The sequence below is a fragment of the Microcebus murinus genome, chromosome 16, assembly GCF_040939455.1.
Source record: "Microcebus murinus isolate Inina chromosome 16, M.murinus_Inina_mat1.0, whole genome shotgun sequence".
Classification (NCBI taxonomy): domain Eukaryota; kingdom Metazoa; phylum Chordata; class Mammalia; order Primates; family Cheirogaleidae; genus Microcebus; species Microcebus murinus.
The window spans coordinates 55,389,266-55,406,470 of record NC_134119.1 but is presented as its reverse complement, the minus strand read 5'-3'; the positions used below and the strand labels follow the sequence as shown (position 1 = coordinate 55,406,470).

At 49.4% G+C, this 17,205-nt stretch overlaps 1 protein-coding gene across 5 annotated transcripts in view; it reads left to right on the top strand.

Annotated features, from left to right (window-relative positions):
• The window catches only part of SLC2A9 (solute carrier family 2 member 9), a 197,561-nt gene that overhangs the window by 30,023 nt on the left and 150,333 nt on the right, over positions 1–17,205 (top strand). For all 5 annotated transcript variants that reach the window (XM_075992966.1, XM_075992963.1, XM_075992964.1 and 2 more), the window contains one exon: positions 16,825–16,949. In XM_075992966.1, coding sequence (XP_075849081.1) covers positions 16,825–16,949 — 125 coding nt within the window. The remainder of the gene's footprint in view (positions 1–16,824; positions 16,950–17,205) is intronic.

Here is a 17,205-nt window from a genome sequence, read left to right as displayed (position 1 = left end):
GGCTTCGGTGACCAAGAGCTGCCACACCTGCTGCCTCGCGCGATGCTTGGGCAGGGCAGGCAGCCCCTGAGCAGCTCCTGACCAAGTCACTGGGCTCCGGGAAGTGCTGCGGATGGAGAGTGGAGATACAAGAAAGGGCAGTGGCATGCGTCTTAATTTTCAAATCTGTAAAGTGCAGATAAGCAAAGCCACCTGAGAGAGCAGCTGTGGGGTTTGAATGGGATCTAATCACAGGATGTCTTCCGTCACTTGAGAGGCTTTTGAATGCCTGCCACAGGAAGCCAAATCAAAGTGGCTTAAGCCTAAAAAGGAACTAACTGGCTCACATAACTAAGATATAATCTGGCTGAATCCAGTAGCTCAGATGCTATCATAAAAAAATTCCAAATCTGTCTCTTTCTTCCATCTCTCAGCTCTGCCTTTGTTGCTAGGCGCTGTCTTCCGGGTAGTGTCAAGAGGCCCAGCTGGGTGAAAATTATCCTCCCAGTAGTTGTAGTAAAGTCCCAATATGAATCTCCTTGCCCCAGGGAGGTTTCATGCCTTTGGGGCTTCGCAACTGGTAGAGCATTGTTGCCCTGGCAGGGAACATTTCAGAGTCAGGAGACACTTCTGCTTGTCACAGCTGAGGGTGCTTGCAGCACTCAGGAGAGGCAGGGGTGCTGCTGGGCACCTCACAATGAACAGGATAGCACCATAACAAAGAGTTTTCCAGCCCCGAATGGTGACAGTGCTGAGGTTGAGAAATCCGATAAAATAGCATTCTAATGCCCTGGAGTACGTGCTTCAAAGGAAGAATGTCCTACGTGCTTTGAGAGCTGCCGATGACTGCAATGTCGACTGACCAGGTCTACTTTGCCTGCCCGTTCCTGAAGCCGTAGTGGGGTGGAGACATGAGCACTCCCAGCCTCCACACTGAGTGTGAGCAGGAAGGTTTCTTGATGGAAATTTGAGAACTCTCCCAGGAGAAGGATGGATGCTGGGCAAGCGCCACCAACAGGCATCCTGCACATCACTCCAGGCAATAGCTGTTTCTTATAAGGAGTATTTTTCTCTTCATTTTTTTCTACTTCAACCTTTAAAAATGCATCTTTATTTTATAGTAGTAGAAAATAACTTTAGCTCTCTAGATGTTTGCTGGAGGAGTCTGTAAGGCAAGTGGCAATAAAGCATTAGTGTGCTCAGGCTGCCATAACAGAAAACCACAGACCGAGTGGCTTAAACAACAGACATTAATTTTCTCGAGGTCGGAAGTCCAAGATCGACGTGCTGGCAGGGTTGGAGCCTCCCGAGGCCTCTCTCCTCGGCTTGCAGACGGCCACTTGCTCACTGTGTGCTCCATGGTCTTTCCTTTGCATGTGCACATCCCTGGTGTCTCCTTTTTTCTTTAAAGCTTACCAGTCGTATTGGATTAGGGCTCCACCCTTATGGCCTCATTTTACCTTAATTACTTCCTTGAAGGGCCCATACACAAATGCAGTCGCACTGGGAGTTGGGGCTTTTACATGTGAATTTTAGTGGGCACAACTCGGCCCGCAGCAGAGCACAGGCGCCGTGCTGCCGGCATCGTCTCAGGGGCCAACTGCCCGAGCAGAGCCTGAGGTGGGGCCGGGTGGACACGTTGTGTTGAGGCAGGATCTTCGGGAGTGCTCTCTTGGGTGAGGAAGCGGAAGAAGACAGGCAAAGAAGCCAGACAGTCAAGTTTCACCTTGCCTGATCCTCGGGGGCTCTGGCGCACACCAGAGAGGTAAGCCCCTTGAAGCCAGGGTGCTGCCAGCCCCACCACCACTCTGTCGTTAGCTGCAGGCTGCCCTGGGAGAGGGAGACCCACTTACGAAAAGAGCCAACCCCGAGCCTTTAGCAGCCAACAATCCCAGGCTGGGGAGATCTGAGCGGGTAGAGAGATACCAGCCAGGAAACCTGGCACTCTGTCCGATTCTGCCCATCTCGGAAGTCTTTTTAGGACAGTGACAAGGGCAAGAACTCTGGAAGAAGGAAACCATCCTGGGTTCATGGTAGGCCAGGAGGAACCTGGATGTGACAGAGCCGGAGGACACCAGGAAGGCAGCGTCCCAGCGTTTACAACAGAGAATTGGCACACCTGAAACAGGAAGCTTCTTTGGTCCAAGTTGTTCCTGCATCATTGATTTGTTTTGTTATGGACACAACACATTGGGTGTTATGGATGCACGAGCAGGGAAAACAGGATTGGAAACCATAACCAATCTCTATCCCTGTCCCCGCTGCCCTGCCACACATCTGTCGGAGCCAAACACATACCTTCTCAGCTCACACAGGACTTCCTGTTTCCCTCTGTTACATCACTCAGCATTTTGAGTTGTAATCAAGTTATTTTCAAGAGACTTTTCTGTCTCTTCCCTGAAAAGGGAGCTCCTCAGTGTAAAACCACATGTACACTTGGGCCACAGCATCTAGCATAGCAGCCCATACACAGCAGGCAAGCAATAAATGTTTGATGCATAAATGAAAGGATGGATGGAAGAGTCTTTGATGCTTGAGTTTTTTCTGCTACAACCCCCAAAGTGGCCATCCTGCATCCAAGTATGTTTGCATACTTTTCATTCCCTCATATATTTATTTACTCAAGAAATATCTATTCTGAACTTTCTATGTGCCATGTTTTCAGGGGTGAGCAAGGCTGTCAAAGTCCCTGCCCTCCTGGAGCACTCAGACAAGTGGGGGTACACCAATAAGAAGCAAGTATGGGTAGCATGTCATGTGGCCTGTGACAAGTGCTGCTAGAAGAGTAGAGCCAGCCAAAGAGGCAAGAGGACCCTGAGGCTGGAGGTGAGCTCACACTGGTGCTAGTTCAGAGGATTCTCTAAGACAGTGAGCTAGGAGGGGCATGCTGGAGGAAGCCAGGGCATGAACAATGCCTGTCTCTGGGCAGCAGGTCTCCAGGCGGAAGAAATGGCAAGTGCAAAGGCCCAGGAGCAGGAGCAAGCTTGGCCTCTTTCAAGATGAGACAGGAGGTCAGTATGAAGGTAATTGTAGGAAATAAGACAGAGGTTACTGGGGTAAGAGCCTGGCTTTTCCTCTGAGCAAAATGGGAAGTTACTAGAATGTTTTAAATTAAGAACTTATCTGATTTACATTTTGAAAGGCATACTGGTACCAAGTGGCTCTTGGAGGCTGGTGAGGAGCATCCTGTAATAGCCCAGGTGGGAGAGAATGTGCTTTTCTCTAGGGTTGTAATAAGACTTAGTGAGAGGTAGAGAGAAGTGTTTGAATTCTGGACACACTAATATTTTGAAGATAGACACAACAGGCCTTGCTGATGGATTATATGCAGATGTGTGAGAGAGAAATCAAGAATAATGCTGATATTTTTGGCCTGAGCAACTATGAGGATTGCGTTTTTGTTTTTTTGGGTTTCATTTGTTTGTTTTTGAGATCGGGATGCCTATGGAAGGGGCAGGGTGTTTTGAGGGGAAGAGGAGAGCGCATCAAGGCCTCAGCTTTAAGCTTATTGCTTTTGAATTGTCTAGTAGATCTCCTAGGGGGGTGTCAAGTGGGAAGGTGGAGACACAAAACTGGTGATCAGGAAAGAGCTCAGAGCTGGGATACAAATCTGGATGTTGTCAATGCACAGGTGTGACTTAAACCCGGGAGACAAGACGAGGTCACCTAGAAGGGTATAGAGGCAAAAAGAATATGCCCAAGGCCTGAGCCCTGGAGTCCCCCAACGTTCAGAGGGTGGCGACATATTAAGGATTAGCCCAGAAAGTGGAAAAAGACCCAGGACTGAGTGATACCTGGAAAGCGAGTGAAAAGAGCAGGTGGTGATCATCAGTATCTGTGGCTACCGAGAAACGAAGATGGGGATGGAGCTTTGGTTAGGGGATTTAGCAACGTAAGGTCACTGGTTACCTTGACAAGAGCTGTTTCAAAGGCTCACTGGGAAGAATGACCCCTGGAGTGGGTTTAGGAGAGAAGGGAAGAAGAACCGGAGACAGTGAGTGTAGACAACTCTTCGAGTTTTACTCTTGGGGGAGCAGTGATAATGGTGTGGTAGGTGGAAGAGCGTGGATAACTGGTAGCATATTTTGTGTTTTAAGATGGAAGCCACAAAAGCACGTGGATGAGATATTCCAGAAGGGAGGGACAGGTCAACAGTCAGGAACTAGAGGTGAAATTTGCTGGAGCCACATCCCTGAGTAGGTGAGAGGAGGTGGGGCTGCCCCAGGCAGGGTGGGACAGCCGTCCCCAGGCGCACAGGGAGAGGCGGTGCGGGCGCACGTGTGCAGGATGTGGGGAGCGTCTCTCGGGCTGCTCTGCATTCTCAGCGGAGCAGAAAGCAAAGTCGTCGGCTGAGAATGCAGAAAGAGTGTCTGAAGAACAACAGGATGTATGAAATAGTCCCCTGGGGAGAAGGGAGCCGAACGGACTGGGAAGCTTCAGAATCATTGCTGGGGAGCCTTTGGCCACTTGAGGCTGGTGGTCATGAACTTCAGGTGAGACCAGCCACCACAGTTATGTTTTTCTCCAATCAAGCTGAGCTTTGCAGACACATGTGCCCAGCAGGCAGAGATTTAACTAGCTGGGATTTTGCCAGGCACCTGTAACAAAAGGGTGTGTGAAAAAATGGGCATGGAATTCAAGCTGGGTCAACAGGAATGAGTGGACAGAGGGAGGGTGACAGATGTGGAAACAAGGTACTGTCTTGGCTTACAGGCTGAGTAAGGCTCGAGAATTGTTGAAAATGTGTGTGTGGAGAGCTAGCCTCTCTGGAGCATCTCCCATGCCACTAGGGCTTAATGGAAAGTACTTCCAAACTCAAATGGGAATAATGGTGTGTCTTCAATGGACCTTGTTCCTGTGCATCACATTAGTGCATGGCAGGAGGGAAGGGGGCTCGCATGCTTTCTCTGACCTTCTCTTTTCTAGGCTACATGTCCCCAGCTCCCCTTGAGGGACCTGTTCTACAATCCCCTCATCGCTATATCACTCTTCCTTGTTTTTGCTTGAGAGCTGATGACCTCTTGGGTTTCGTGGGGAAGATTCCACAGTGTTGGAGTGTCCCGGCCCGCGGGACCTTCTGTTACTCGTGGGGGTCAAGGGGGACCATGCCTGAAAGAGATGAGCGAGAGAAAGGAATGATACTGTTGGGCCGCAGAAATGTACAGCCCGTGTGGGGGAGAGACGACCGCTCAAAAAAAAACTCAGAGTCCAGAGACTTGATGCAATAGCATGAGGTGGATTCATTTACCAGCGCGCGCAGGGGCAAGCGAGCTAAGGAAGCTGCCGCACCAGCCCTTTTTTCCTTAGGATTTTTTTTTATAGACAGAAACCACACGCAGGTGGCTAGGGGTCACAGGGTGGGGGGAAAGTTTCATGGGCTTTGACCTTGCACAAACATGTACCACATTAGCTAATGTCGGGAACTTCTAATCTTGGTCAGTAATTTCCAAGGACTAACGGCTGGGGAGTTACAGAGTGGCGCCAGCGAGGGGAGGGAGTAGGGTTGAGCGAGCGGAGTTTACAGAAGCAGAATGGCAGGTTAGATTTTTCTCCACAATACCAAGCAAAGGGTTGTCAAGCTCTGCTTTACTAGGTTTTTCGTTGGTTTTATAAGCATACAGAAACAAAGAAGTAGGGAGGGGCAGCGGGGGGGTTAGGGTTGATCAGTCAAGAACAGTTTAGGGTCAATCAATTACAAACTTCCTAGGGTTTATCAATCACAGATAGCCTCTGGCGCCAAGCCTGGGATATCTTGCGAACGGCCATCAAACACCTTCTGACAGCTCAGGGTATTTTATGGGCTAAGACCCTCAAAGGCCTCGGTTCCTAACATCTCCCCCCCTCTTTATTAATATGAGGGAGATTTGTATAAGTTGGTGGAGAGCCTGTCTTAGGCTACGGGATGGGCTTCTGTGACCAGCACCCCAAATATCAATGTGAAGGTGAGGCCTCTGTCTTAGGCTATGTAGGTGGCATCCAGCTCCGGCACTTCTGATTATGAAGTGTGCCCCCGGGCATGGACCTACACTATTCCCGTCATGGAGTTACCTCACTGCTGGTGGGGTGTGCACCTGGTACGCGGCATCGCGATAATCCCGTCATGGGCGTCTCCACAGCCTTTGGAACCAACTGCGTTCCATGTCTGAGGCAAGGTTTGAAAAATTTAGAGACTCTGTGGCTGTATGGGGAGACTCTGTATGGAGGTCTTCTCTGGAGCCTCTTTGTTCCAGCCGTTGGTAAAACACGGAGATCGATTTTTGTGTGGCTGCGTCCACCTGTGACTTTACAAAATCAGTTAGTTTTTTGAATGCCCAAGGCCCAAAGGTGAGGAGCAGAAATCCTATAAGTGGCCCTAAGACACTGGGAAGCAATGTGGATAGCCAGGGGGATGTGGAAAACCAATCTTGATGCCATGCTTCACTCTGTTCTCTCCGTTTTTTTCTATCTTCTAGGCTTTGTCTAACTCTTTCAATGCTATCTTCTACCAGGCCTGTTTTGTCTGCATGGAAGCAACATTCTTCTTTAAGTGCTGCACACAAACTTTCCTCTTGGAGGAACACTAAGTCTAGGCCCCTTCTATTTTGCAACACTACCTCAGAAAGCGAAGCAAGGGACTCTTTAAGATACTTTAGGCCCTGCTGTGGCTCTCGGAGATCATTATCGATGGCAGCAGAGAGCTGCAGGTACTGCTGGTTGGAGGTGACCAGAGAGGCTATGCCTGTCCCAGCCCCTGTGGCACCAAGGCCTAGGACAACTGCGAGTGTTATGGCCGAGATGGGCTCCCTCTTTTTCTGGGGCATTGTGGTGCCGCGCTCCCAAAATCTGAGCAATTCGTCAGCAGGATGTACAGTGAGCCTGGGGAAGAGCAAGACTAACACACAGTATTCTCTATGCTCCAGAAACGTTGCAGTGACTACATAAGGGGTAAGGCCGGAAGAACAAGCAAAATAAGAGGTGTTAGATGCCTGAATATACTGAAAGGTGGAGTCGACAGTAATTGACTGATTGCATTTTTTCTCTAAGGGTGCGGGGGGAAGCATTCTTGGGCTAAGAAGGCAAAGGCCTAGGCCTGTGACTTAGCTGAGTGTCAGGCCATCATGGGTCTCCAGGCCCCATCTGAGTTTGCGGGTGTCGTTAGTAAATAATGGCTGACCAAATGTAGCGACACCTTCATAGAAGGGAGGCCGAGGGGAGTAGCATACCCAACACTCCTGATATTCTGAATTGTTGGCCTCTCGGATGGTCCTGACAGAGGCGTTGACTAAAGTGAGAATTAGTTCTGCAGAGGAGGGGGGCCCCTCGGGCAGGGTAGGTTGGTATAGGGGGGTGCTAAACGGAAAAGGGGATACAGCTGGGGAGGAGGGTAGGCCCCTGGAGGGACCGTGAGGTCGAGGTGGGTGTAGGTCATGGTTAGGACCTATTGCGACCGTAGGACCTCTGGGGAGGCTTTTAATTAATTTGATTTTAAATGTGAGACCAATGTTTTTTCTAGATGTGTAAAGTCTAAGTCCCCACTCAAATCCCCTGGACTGATCCCAGGAAACCTTTTTTCCAGCTTTGGTGAATGAAATCAACAGGGGGTTGCACCACTGGTTTTTACACTGAGGGTCAGTGGGGGGTTGTGGGGCGTAAGGGGATGAAGGGGCTCGACGGGGAAACTGCTTTTTGACGGTGATATAATCCCAGGAAGAAGAGGGATTCCAGTAGGCATCACCGGTGGTCTCACAGCCCCAGGAGGCACAGAAGAAGTCAGGGGCGTAGCCACACCGGTAGTTGTTGGTGCGAGGCCGATGGGCCCCTGGGCAAACATAAAAGTCTATATACCTTGTTGCGGAGCGTCCGGCTCCGGGGGAGGAGTCAGCTGTCGGAGGAGCTGGCTGAGGGGCGAAAAGTGCGGGAAGGCCCCACGCAGGATCTCTAGCCCCAAGAGCTAATATGCATAGGTCGATTTTTAGTGGATCCCATGGTGTGGTGGCGGAGAGGCGCGAAGAGGAATTGGCAACGTCTCCTGCCTCATTGATTACCTGCCACGTATAATTGTAGACTTGATGGATGTTGGCTGTGTTGATGCCTCTAAGTGTGACCAGAATCAGGCACAGGAGGAGCAACATTTTTTTCTGGACAGTCTTCAGGCGTCTGCAAGAGAGCAGAAGAAGTCTTCTCAGGGGGTTCCCTGGGTGGATTATATAACTTAATCGCTCTCTCCGGTAGCCATCTGGCGTTTCCTGCCTGGGTGTCATAAATACAGGCATGTCCCTTTCCCCATATGAGGACGGGATCAGGCCCTAGCCATTTGCCGGTAAGCGGATCTTTCCATAAGGCCTGTGCATAAGTATCCGTGGTGGATGGGTGCCAAAGGCGGTCGGCAGCTGTTTTGCCGGCAGTGTCAAAGGTGAGAAAATTTAAAATGAACAGGGCATGATTAAGCAGGGTTTTGGAATTACCTGTCAGAGGATATAAGATTCCCCCTCCAGATTGTAGTTTGGAGAGCATATTTTTTAATGTCTGATGAGTTCTCTCTACAATACCTTGACCTTGAGGGTTATATGGGATGCCTGTAATATGCTTAATGCCTAACAGCACAAAAACTTTTGAAATTGGAGCTGACATATCCCGGGCCATTGTCAGTCTTAATAACTTTAGGCTGAGGGAGGGAGGTGAGACAGGCTATAATATGACTAATAACGTGGCGGGTGGCCTCGCCTGTGTGTAGGGAAGCAAAGATAAATCCACTGCAAGTATCTATAGAGACATGTACATATTTAAGCTTTCTGAAAGGGGGGTAATGAGTGACATCCATCTGCCAGAGCTCCCCAGGGATCAGGCCGCGAGGGTTGACTCCTAGGTGTGGCTCAGGGAGAAGGGTAAAACAAGCCCTGCATTGGCGGACGATTTCTCTGGCCTGTTCTCTAGTAATGGAGAATTTAAGCCTGAGGGTATGGGCGTTGAGATGGTGTAAATCATGAGCCTGGCGTGCAGCGCAGACAGGATCAACAGTGATATTGTGAACAGCGCCTGCAACGCGAGTCGCCTGATCAACAAGATTATTTCCAGCTACTAGAAGCCCAGGAAGGCCACTGTGGGCGCGAATATGGCCTATAAAAAAGGGCGCATTCAGCATTTTCTGGTTTGGCAAGAAAAAAAAAAAAAAAAAAAAAAAAAAAAAAAAAAAAAGGGCGCAGAACAGGAGTGAATGAGTCTTTGTAGTTGCTCGAACATTTGAGTAGTATTGTTGGAGGGCCGAATATGAGGCACAGTTTCCAAAGTGGCGACAGCATGAGCAACATAAGAACTATCAGTATACAAGTTAAATGGTGACTGATCTACGTATTTGAAGACTGCGACTAAGGCTGCTAACTCAACGAGTTGAGCAGAGGAGAATCTGGTGGGAAAACTGCGGACCTGGCCATTAATGCTATAGGCCGCGGTGCCTGAGGAGGATCCGTCGGTAAAGACTAAGACGGCTCCTGGAATGGGGGAGACTCTTATTTTTTTGGGAAATATTACAGGTGTCTGATAGAGGAACTGAATTAGTTTATCAGGGGGGTAATGATTATCTAGTTTGCCCTGGAAAGATGTACAGTTAACTGCCCAATCATCATCATTTTGTATTAGCCACTGAATTTGGGAAGCATTGTAAGGGAGTATTATGATATCTGGATCCTTTCCAAAGAGCTTAAGGGAGTTTTCTCGCCCCAATCGAATAATTTTAGCTACTAAGTAAGGGTAGGTGGGAAGGACTTTAGGGGAGGAAGCCGATAGGTGAACCCAAAAAAGAGGCTTGCCCTGCCAAAAGAGTCCCGTAGGTGAGAAGGGGGTGGGGAGGACAATGAAGTACAGGTGGGAATCTGGGGAGAAGTAGCCAATGGCCTGGGCATTTATGGCCTGCTCGACCAAATTAAGTGCTTGCTGCCCTTCTTTAGTTAGGGAGCGGGGAGAGGTTGGGTCAGTATCTCCCTGCAGGATGTCAAATAGGGGTTTTAACTGTCCTGTGGTGAGTTTTAAATATGGGCGAAGCCAATTAATGTTGCCTGAAGATGCTGAAAATCATTAAGGCATTGAAGAGAGTCTTTTCTGATTTGTACTTTTTGGGAGAGGACCTTATTGGGGAATAATTCAAAGCCTAGGAACAGGTGAGGGGGGCAGACCTGCATAGTAACTTGATGTAAGGTTGCCTCGTCGGCTCCGGCAAAAAGAATGTCATCCATATAATGAATTATATATATTTAAGGATATTGAATTCTAAAAGAATCAATTGTCTGAGCTACATATTTTTGGCAAAGGGTAGGGCTGTTGGCCATGCCTTGAGGCAATACTCGCTACTGGAAACGTGGGGAGGGTCCTATACAGTTTACTACCGGGAGACTGAATGCAAAGCGTTTGCAGTCATCTGGGTGCAACGGTATGGAGAAAAAGCAGTCTTTCAGATCAATGACTATCTTATAGTAGCCTCTGGGGATAGCTACGGGCGAAGGCAAACCAGGCTGGAGTGCCCCCATGGGAACCATTGTTTGATTAACAGCCCGTAAGTCTTGTAGCAGCCGCCACTTGCCAGTCCTTTTTTGAATGACAAAAATGGGGGTGTTCCGTGGTGAAGTAGAGGGCTCTATGTGTCCAGCAGCTAATTGTTCCTGCACCAACGCTGTAGCTGCAGCTAGCTTGTTAGATGGGAGGGGCCGCTGATCGATCCAGACAGGGGAGTCACTCTTCCAAGTGATTTTATCTGCCTGAAGTGCAGGGGGATCAATGGCCCTTATAAAAAATGTTCTTTGAACCCTAGTCCTGATCTGTCTGACTTAGGGAGGGTGGTCAGGGGTGCTCTTAGTCCCTGACCTTCCTTGCCTAAGCCCTGCCCTGGGAGGAATCCCTGCTTAAGCATTTGGCTGGCTACAACATCATTGGGGCTGCACATAATGACATTCATTTGTGCAAGGATATCACGCCCCCATAAGTTAACAGGCAGGTTTGGGACTACAAAGGGTTGAGTGGTGCCTTTGTTTCCCTCAGGGTCTTCCCATGTTAAAATTTTTGAGCTCTGGAGAGTATTATTAGACTGTCCTATACCTTGTAAGTGCGTAAGGGAAGGCTGCAGTGGCCATGATTGGGGCCAGGCGTCCTGGGCAATAACTGTGGAATCGGCGCCAGAATCAAGAAGGCCCTCAAAAAGTTTACCATCTAACTTTAACCGCAGGGTGGGTCATTTTTTGGTGATAGCTTGGACCCAATAGAGATCAGAAGAGCCAGGGCAGGAATCACCTCGGTTAGGGGCGATGGCTGGGAAGGATGTATTAAGGGGCAAGGGCAACGCCTGAGCTAAGCGCTGTCCCTTAGAGACATACACAGGGCCGGTAAGCGTGCTGGCTAGGATGTTAATTTCCCCTGTAAAGTCACTATCTACTATGGAAGGGTGGACTATGAGCCCTGCAAGAGTGGAGGAGGCTCGGCCCAGAATAAAAAAGAACATGTTAGCCGGTGGGGGTCCAAAGGAGCCAGTAGGCAAAATTTGAACATCATCCTCAGGTCTCAATATTGTGTCGGAGGAGGCATACAAGTTCACTCCTGCGCTCCCTGTGGTTGCTCGGAGGAGTCTAGGGGCTGGGGACCCTCTTGTCGGCTGTTCCCCAAGGCCGACTGAAATTGAATAGGACAAGGGGCCCGGGGCTGGCCCCTCAGGCCATTTCCCGAAAGGGGGGACAAGGGATTTTTAAGGGCATCAGTCTTAGAACGGCACTCATTAGCCCAATGGTATCCCCTCTTGCAGCCAGGACAGAGGGAGGGGGGCCGAGTTGGCCTGCCTGATGGTCCACTGAGGTTAGGGGCAGCAGAGGAGGTGGCTAAGGGACACTGTCTCACAAAGTGCCCTGGCTGACTGCACTTAAAACAGCCTTTCTGTGCCGCAGTGCCTTGAATGGCAGCCCCGACTGCAAGCTGCACAGCCTGCGACACCTTATGGGCGAAGGGGTCAGCATCATTACACATTCTAATCATGTCATTAAGGTCTTTATTTTTAAGTTTGCCCCTGAGGATGGCCCTGCAAACGCTGTTAGCATTTTCATAGGCCAATTGTTTAATAAGCCTATTATTCTCATCCTCTTGCCCGAGGGTTCGTTCAGCAGACTCTAAAAGCCTGCCCACAAATTCACTAAAGCCCTCCTGAGCTCCCTGGGTGATTTTAGTCAGGGGAGTGAGAACAGATCCCGTAGAGGGAAGTGCTCGCCAGGCGCTGAAGGCGGCTGCGGTGGTCTGAGACAAAAGCCCGATCGGGAGTCCCCTTTGGCGCTGTTCAGTGGCAAACTTTCCTTGTCCGCTAAGTTTTTCAAGGGTCCAAGATGCAGTATTGGGGTTTTTTAAATTATTAGCAGCCGTAGTTTGACAGCGGTCAAGAAAATCGGCCTTCCAAGAGAGAAACTGTCCGCGAGAAAGAACTGACTGAACTAGCTTGACCCATTCTCCTGGGAGCAGGTAGCCGCCTCCCGAGGCTGCCTCTAGGAGGGAGTAGGTAAAGGGTGCATTGGGCCCATACGTCCTAACAGCAGAATTTAATTCTTTTAAAGTCTTAAGCTTTAGTCTGCGGAACTCAGTGGGCTCTGCAGTGGGCCCCGGGACTGCCTCCTCCGGGGGGTCATCACCTTCACTTTCCCTTTCTCTCTCTTCTGCATCCTCATTATCTGAATCTTGGGGCAGGGACTGGCTCGAAGAAGGGGCAGCAAGATTTTTTTGCCTATTAGACTGGGTAACTACCGGGAATGCTAGGGCCTTATGGGGGGACTTTAAGGATTTTTTATTTAAGGTGGCGTGTGACTGGGTGGTCTCCTGACGTGGGTGGCTAATGAAGACCGAATCTTTAAGCGTATCTTGGAGGGAGGACAAGTCTTTGGAAAGCTGGGCAAACTCTTTTTGAAGTTGTAAGACATCCTTTAATTGCGTAACCCTTTGACTTAAGTCTTCCTTGGCGCGCAAAAGCAAGGGCATTGTAAGGGAGGCATTAACGAAGGCGCGCAAAGCTGAGGCGCGTAAGGAGGAGGTCTATGGGGTGCCGAGGCAAGAGGCGGGCATTCGGGATTGTGATATCGGGCTGCTCCCTCCTCGAGGGTTGCTTTCTCTGCGGTGTCGAAGGACTCTCGGGGGGGAGGGGGGTTGTTTTTTGAATACCGGGTAATTGAATGCATGAGGAGCCGTAACCTCGGGTAAGGGAGGGTAGAGGGCCTTGGTGTCTGGCCTACTAACCGGGGGCTTGTCTTTAGATGTCTGGAGCTCAACCGATGGGTCTGGAGGGGGCATATTAATACAAACTGAGGGGCAAGGGGAAGGGCATGTTGATCTTTTAGGATTATCAGGGGGGGCCGACCCTTCGGCCGCTCCTAAAGACATTTTCGAAGCGGACCGTGACACGGGTTGGAGGCAGAATTCTGCTACTGAGAGCAGCTGCTTTTTATTGGGGTCTGAATCTGCCCCTTCAACAATATCTCTGATTAGTCCCCAGTACGAAAAAACAGATCCAGGGACGGCGTCTGGGCCTTGATTCAGAAGTAAATCGTTTAAATCTCTACCTACTTTTTGCCATTTCTGTGGGTGAATCTCAGGTCCACCAATAATAAACCAAGGGCAAGCACGATCAATGAACACAAAAAACTTTACTAAGTCCTTTTTCTTAACTCTAATTCCTCTCTCTCTGAGTGAGGCCTTAAGATCCTTAATAAAAACGGCCTCTTTAGACAATGAATGGCCCATCTCGATGGGGTGACAATGTAAAAATTTACTCACCAGACCGTCGATTCTGTGAGCGGCAGAACGAGGGTCTCTGTAGGGTTTCCTTTGGCCGAAGAGCACTCCCCGGCGTCACCCGACAAAGGTCCGTACCTCGGGCCCCACGTTGGGCGCCACTTGTCCCGGCCCTCGGGACCTTCTGTTACTCTCGGGGGCGAGGGGGACCGTGCCTGAAAGAGATGGGCGAGAGAAAGGAATGAGACCAAGCAAAGGGTTGTCAAGGTCTGCTTTACTAGGTTTTTCGTTGGTTTTATAAGCATATAGAAACAAAGAAGTAGGGAGGGGCAGCGGGGGGTTAGGGTTGATCAGTCAAGAACAGTTTAGGGTCAATCAATTACAAACTTCCTAGGGTTTATCAATCACAGATAGCCTCTGGCGCCAAGCCTGAAGGGTTTATCAGTCGCGAAGAGCCTCTGGCGCCAAGCCTGGGATATCTTGAGATCTTTCTCCCAACGGCCATCAAACACCTTCTGACAGCTCAGGGTATTTATGGGCTAAGACCCTCAAAGGCCTCGGTTCCTAACATTGGAGAAGCTCAGAACAGTGAATCAGGCATCCCGCATGGAGTCCCAGGGGTGCTGGGGTCTGCTCTCTCTTGGGAAGAAATGGAAACAATGATTAACGTCCCCAGCTCTGAACCCCAGTGAGTCAGCTTTGCGAAGTGTTTGCAGCACTGTCCAGGGCTCTCACGTCAGGAGTGCAGTTCCCTGGGATCGGCCCGGGAGCCCCGGGGTCTGTGTGCTCTCAGTGAGCATCGGGCTTGAGAGCGCCACAGAGAGGCACCGCCACTCTTATGATGCTTGTTAATACGACCCGAGCGTCCAGTGTCTGCTTTACCAGGGCGGTGGAGGAGCACGAGAGTAGGAGCAAGTTTTGTGCCTAATCTACACACATACACAGGCACGCTTCTTTTTCACACAAATTATTGCATATTTTACATAAAGTTCTGTACCTTGCTGTTTGTACTTGCTATATCTTGGAGACTTTCCATATCAGAATAAAGAAAGTACCACTGTTTTAAATCTGCATGGTGTCCCACTGTATGGACATATTGTAATTTACATAAATAGTCCCTTATTAATGGACAGCTGGGTTGTTCCAACCTCTAGCTACTATAGTGAGGAATATTTGTACCATAATCATTGAGCCACAAAACTCAGAGGCCCTGGGATTCTGCAGGAAGTTGTAGAAAGGGAAGAAAATTTAATGGAAGTTTGAAGCAAGACAGAGATAACAGATAAAGCTCTGGCCTAGAAGTTAAGAGACATGACTCCTGAAAGCAATAACAAAGTCTCCTTTCAATCAGCTGAGCGCGGTGGCTCACACCTGTAATCCTAGCACTCTGGGAGGCCGAGGCAGGCGGATTGCTCGAGGTCAGGAGTTCAAAACCAGCCTGAGCAAGAGTGAGACGCCGTCTTTACTATAAATAGAAAGAAATTAATTGGCCAAATAATATATATAGAAAAAATTAGCCGGGCATGGTGGAGCATGCCTGTAGTCCCAGCTACTCGGGAGGCTGAGGCAGGAGGATTGCCTGAGCCCAGGAGTTTGAGGTTGCTGTGAGCTAGGCTGATGCCACAGCACTCACTCTAGCCTGGGCAACAAAGCGAGATTTTGTCTAAAAAAAAAATGTCTCCTTTCAAGTCTTTAGCTTCTTACAATGTACAAAAACAATTCAAGACCTGTTAATTCATTTAGGGGAAGAAAAAAGCTGTGAAAGGCTAAGATGTTTATGACCTAAAACAAGTTTCTAATTTGCTGGTGTCCCAGTTAACTTGTCTATAAAGAAGCATAATAAGAGCACCTGCCTCATAGGGTCATTTCGAGGGTCAAATGAGCTACTCAGGTAAAGTGCTCAGAACAGGGTCTCTCATAAGGCAAGAGTTCAGTAAATAGGAGCTCTTGGGGTTGCTTAGCAAACAAGGAGAACACAGAGCAATGCAGTGCGAAGTCTCCTAGCTCCTAAAACATAGAGTTGATACAGGAACCCTGGTCCCCCAGCCTCCAAACAGGGCCATGAAGTCTTAGGAATAGATTCATAAAATAATGACAGCAGTTCTGACACATGGGCATTATAATGATTGCTGTATGGATTTCATCTTGTTTGAGGGGATTAGTCCTGCCTTGCACTTAGTGCCACAGTTCATCAAATCTGAGATGTCATTGGGTGTAAGAGTATAGTTATTTTATAGTATGAACTACTGAGAAGGAAGGAAGGAAGAAGGGAAGAATAAAGGCGAGAGGGAGGAAGGAGAGTGGAACGAGGGAGGGAGAGAGGGAGGGAGCAGCCAACCAAAGCTGTAGGTTGCTATGCTGGTTTCAAGCTGTTGTCTCTCACCTCCACAGGTGCCCTTCTGTGCTCTGCTCTGTGAAGCTGGGGCTGGGACCTGCACCCACATCTATCCTTTGCCAATAGGGGCACTTAGAGGAGAAGGGAGAAGGGACTTGCTTTTTTATGTTTGCTTGAATTTCCTGCCAATCCCAGTGATGACCTTGGGAGTTGATTCCAGCTTCCAACTTTTATCCACTCCCAGAACCAGGGTCATGGTGCCCTCAGCAGAAACAGTGCTGGCGTGCAGCTCCCACCGAGGTCTTCAGGTGTTAGCACCACATGGGCAGCACCTTCTTCAGAGGTCCTCCTTTGTATCATCTCAGCTCTTCAATATCTGCTTAACTGATTGTCTATGTTAAACTTCCTCCATTAAAATAACTAGAGCAGTTTCCATTTCCTGCCTGGACCCTGACTCATGCATTGGTAAATGAAAGTCTTAGAATCGATGAAATAAAATACTATCACAGGGAATTCATAGACGTCAAGGTTGATGGCATCTGTGCAGAGGAACTAGTTGACCCTACTGGTGAGTCCAGAAGGAAGAAGTGCCCTGCTCAAGGTCATGCAGCTGAAGGTGGCAGTGGAGGCCGGACCCACACTCTCAACTCTCAGGCCGGCTAGTGCTCCCTGCACGGTGCCGAGTCTTCTCTGCTGACCTTCCAGAGGGCCTGCCCCTGCTCCTGGGATGGACAGCCAGTACACACCTAACAGTAGAGCATCCTCATCAAACCCCTCTTTTCTTGCAGGAAGCACACTTTGCTGGCCAACAATGGGTTTGCGATTTCTGCTGCCTTGCTGATGGCCTGTTCTCTCCAGGCGGGAGCCTTTGAGATGCTCATCGTGGGACGCTTGCTTATGGGCATAGATGGAGGTGAGACCACCCTGGTGGAAGAGGGGCAGTAACCTGTTCCTAGGGCATGTTTTACAATGTCTCGAGAGGTGTTTGGAGCTGTCACGTGACTGGGACTCCTACTGGGATTGAATTGTCAGGGACGAAGGATGCTAGAACCTGCATAAAATAGGACTGTCCCATGGGATGAATGATTCCACTCACAGTGTTCTAGCCCCTAATTGAGAAATGCTTGGGAAGGCAGACCCCAGTCAACCCCAAAGACCTGAATGGTCTT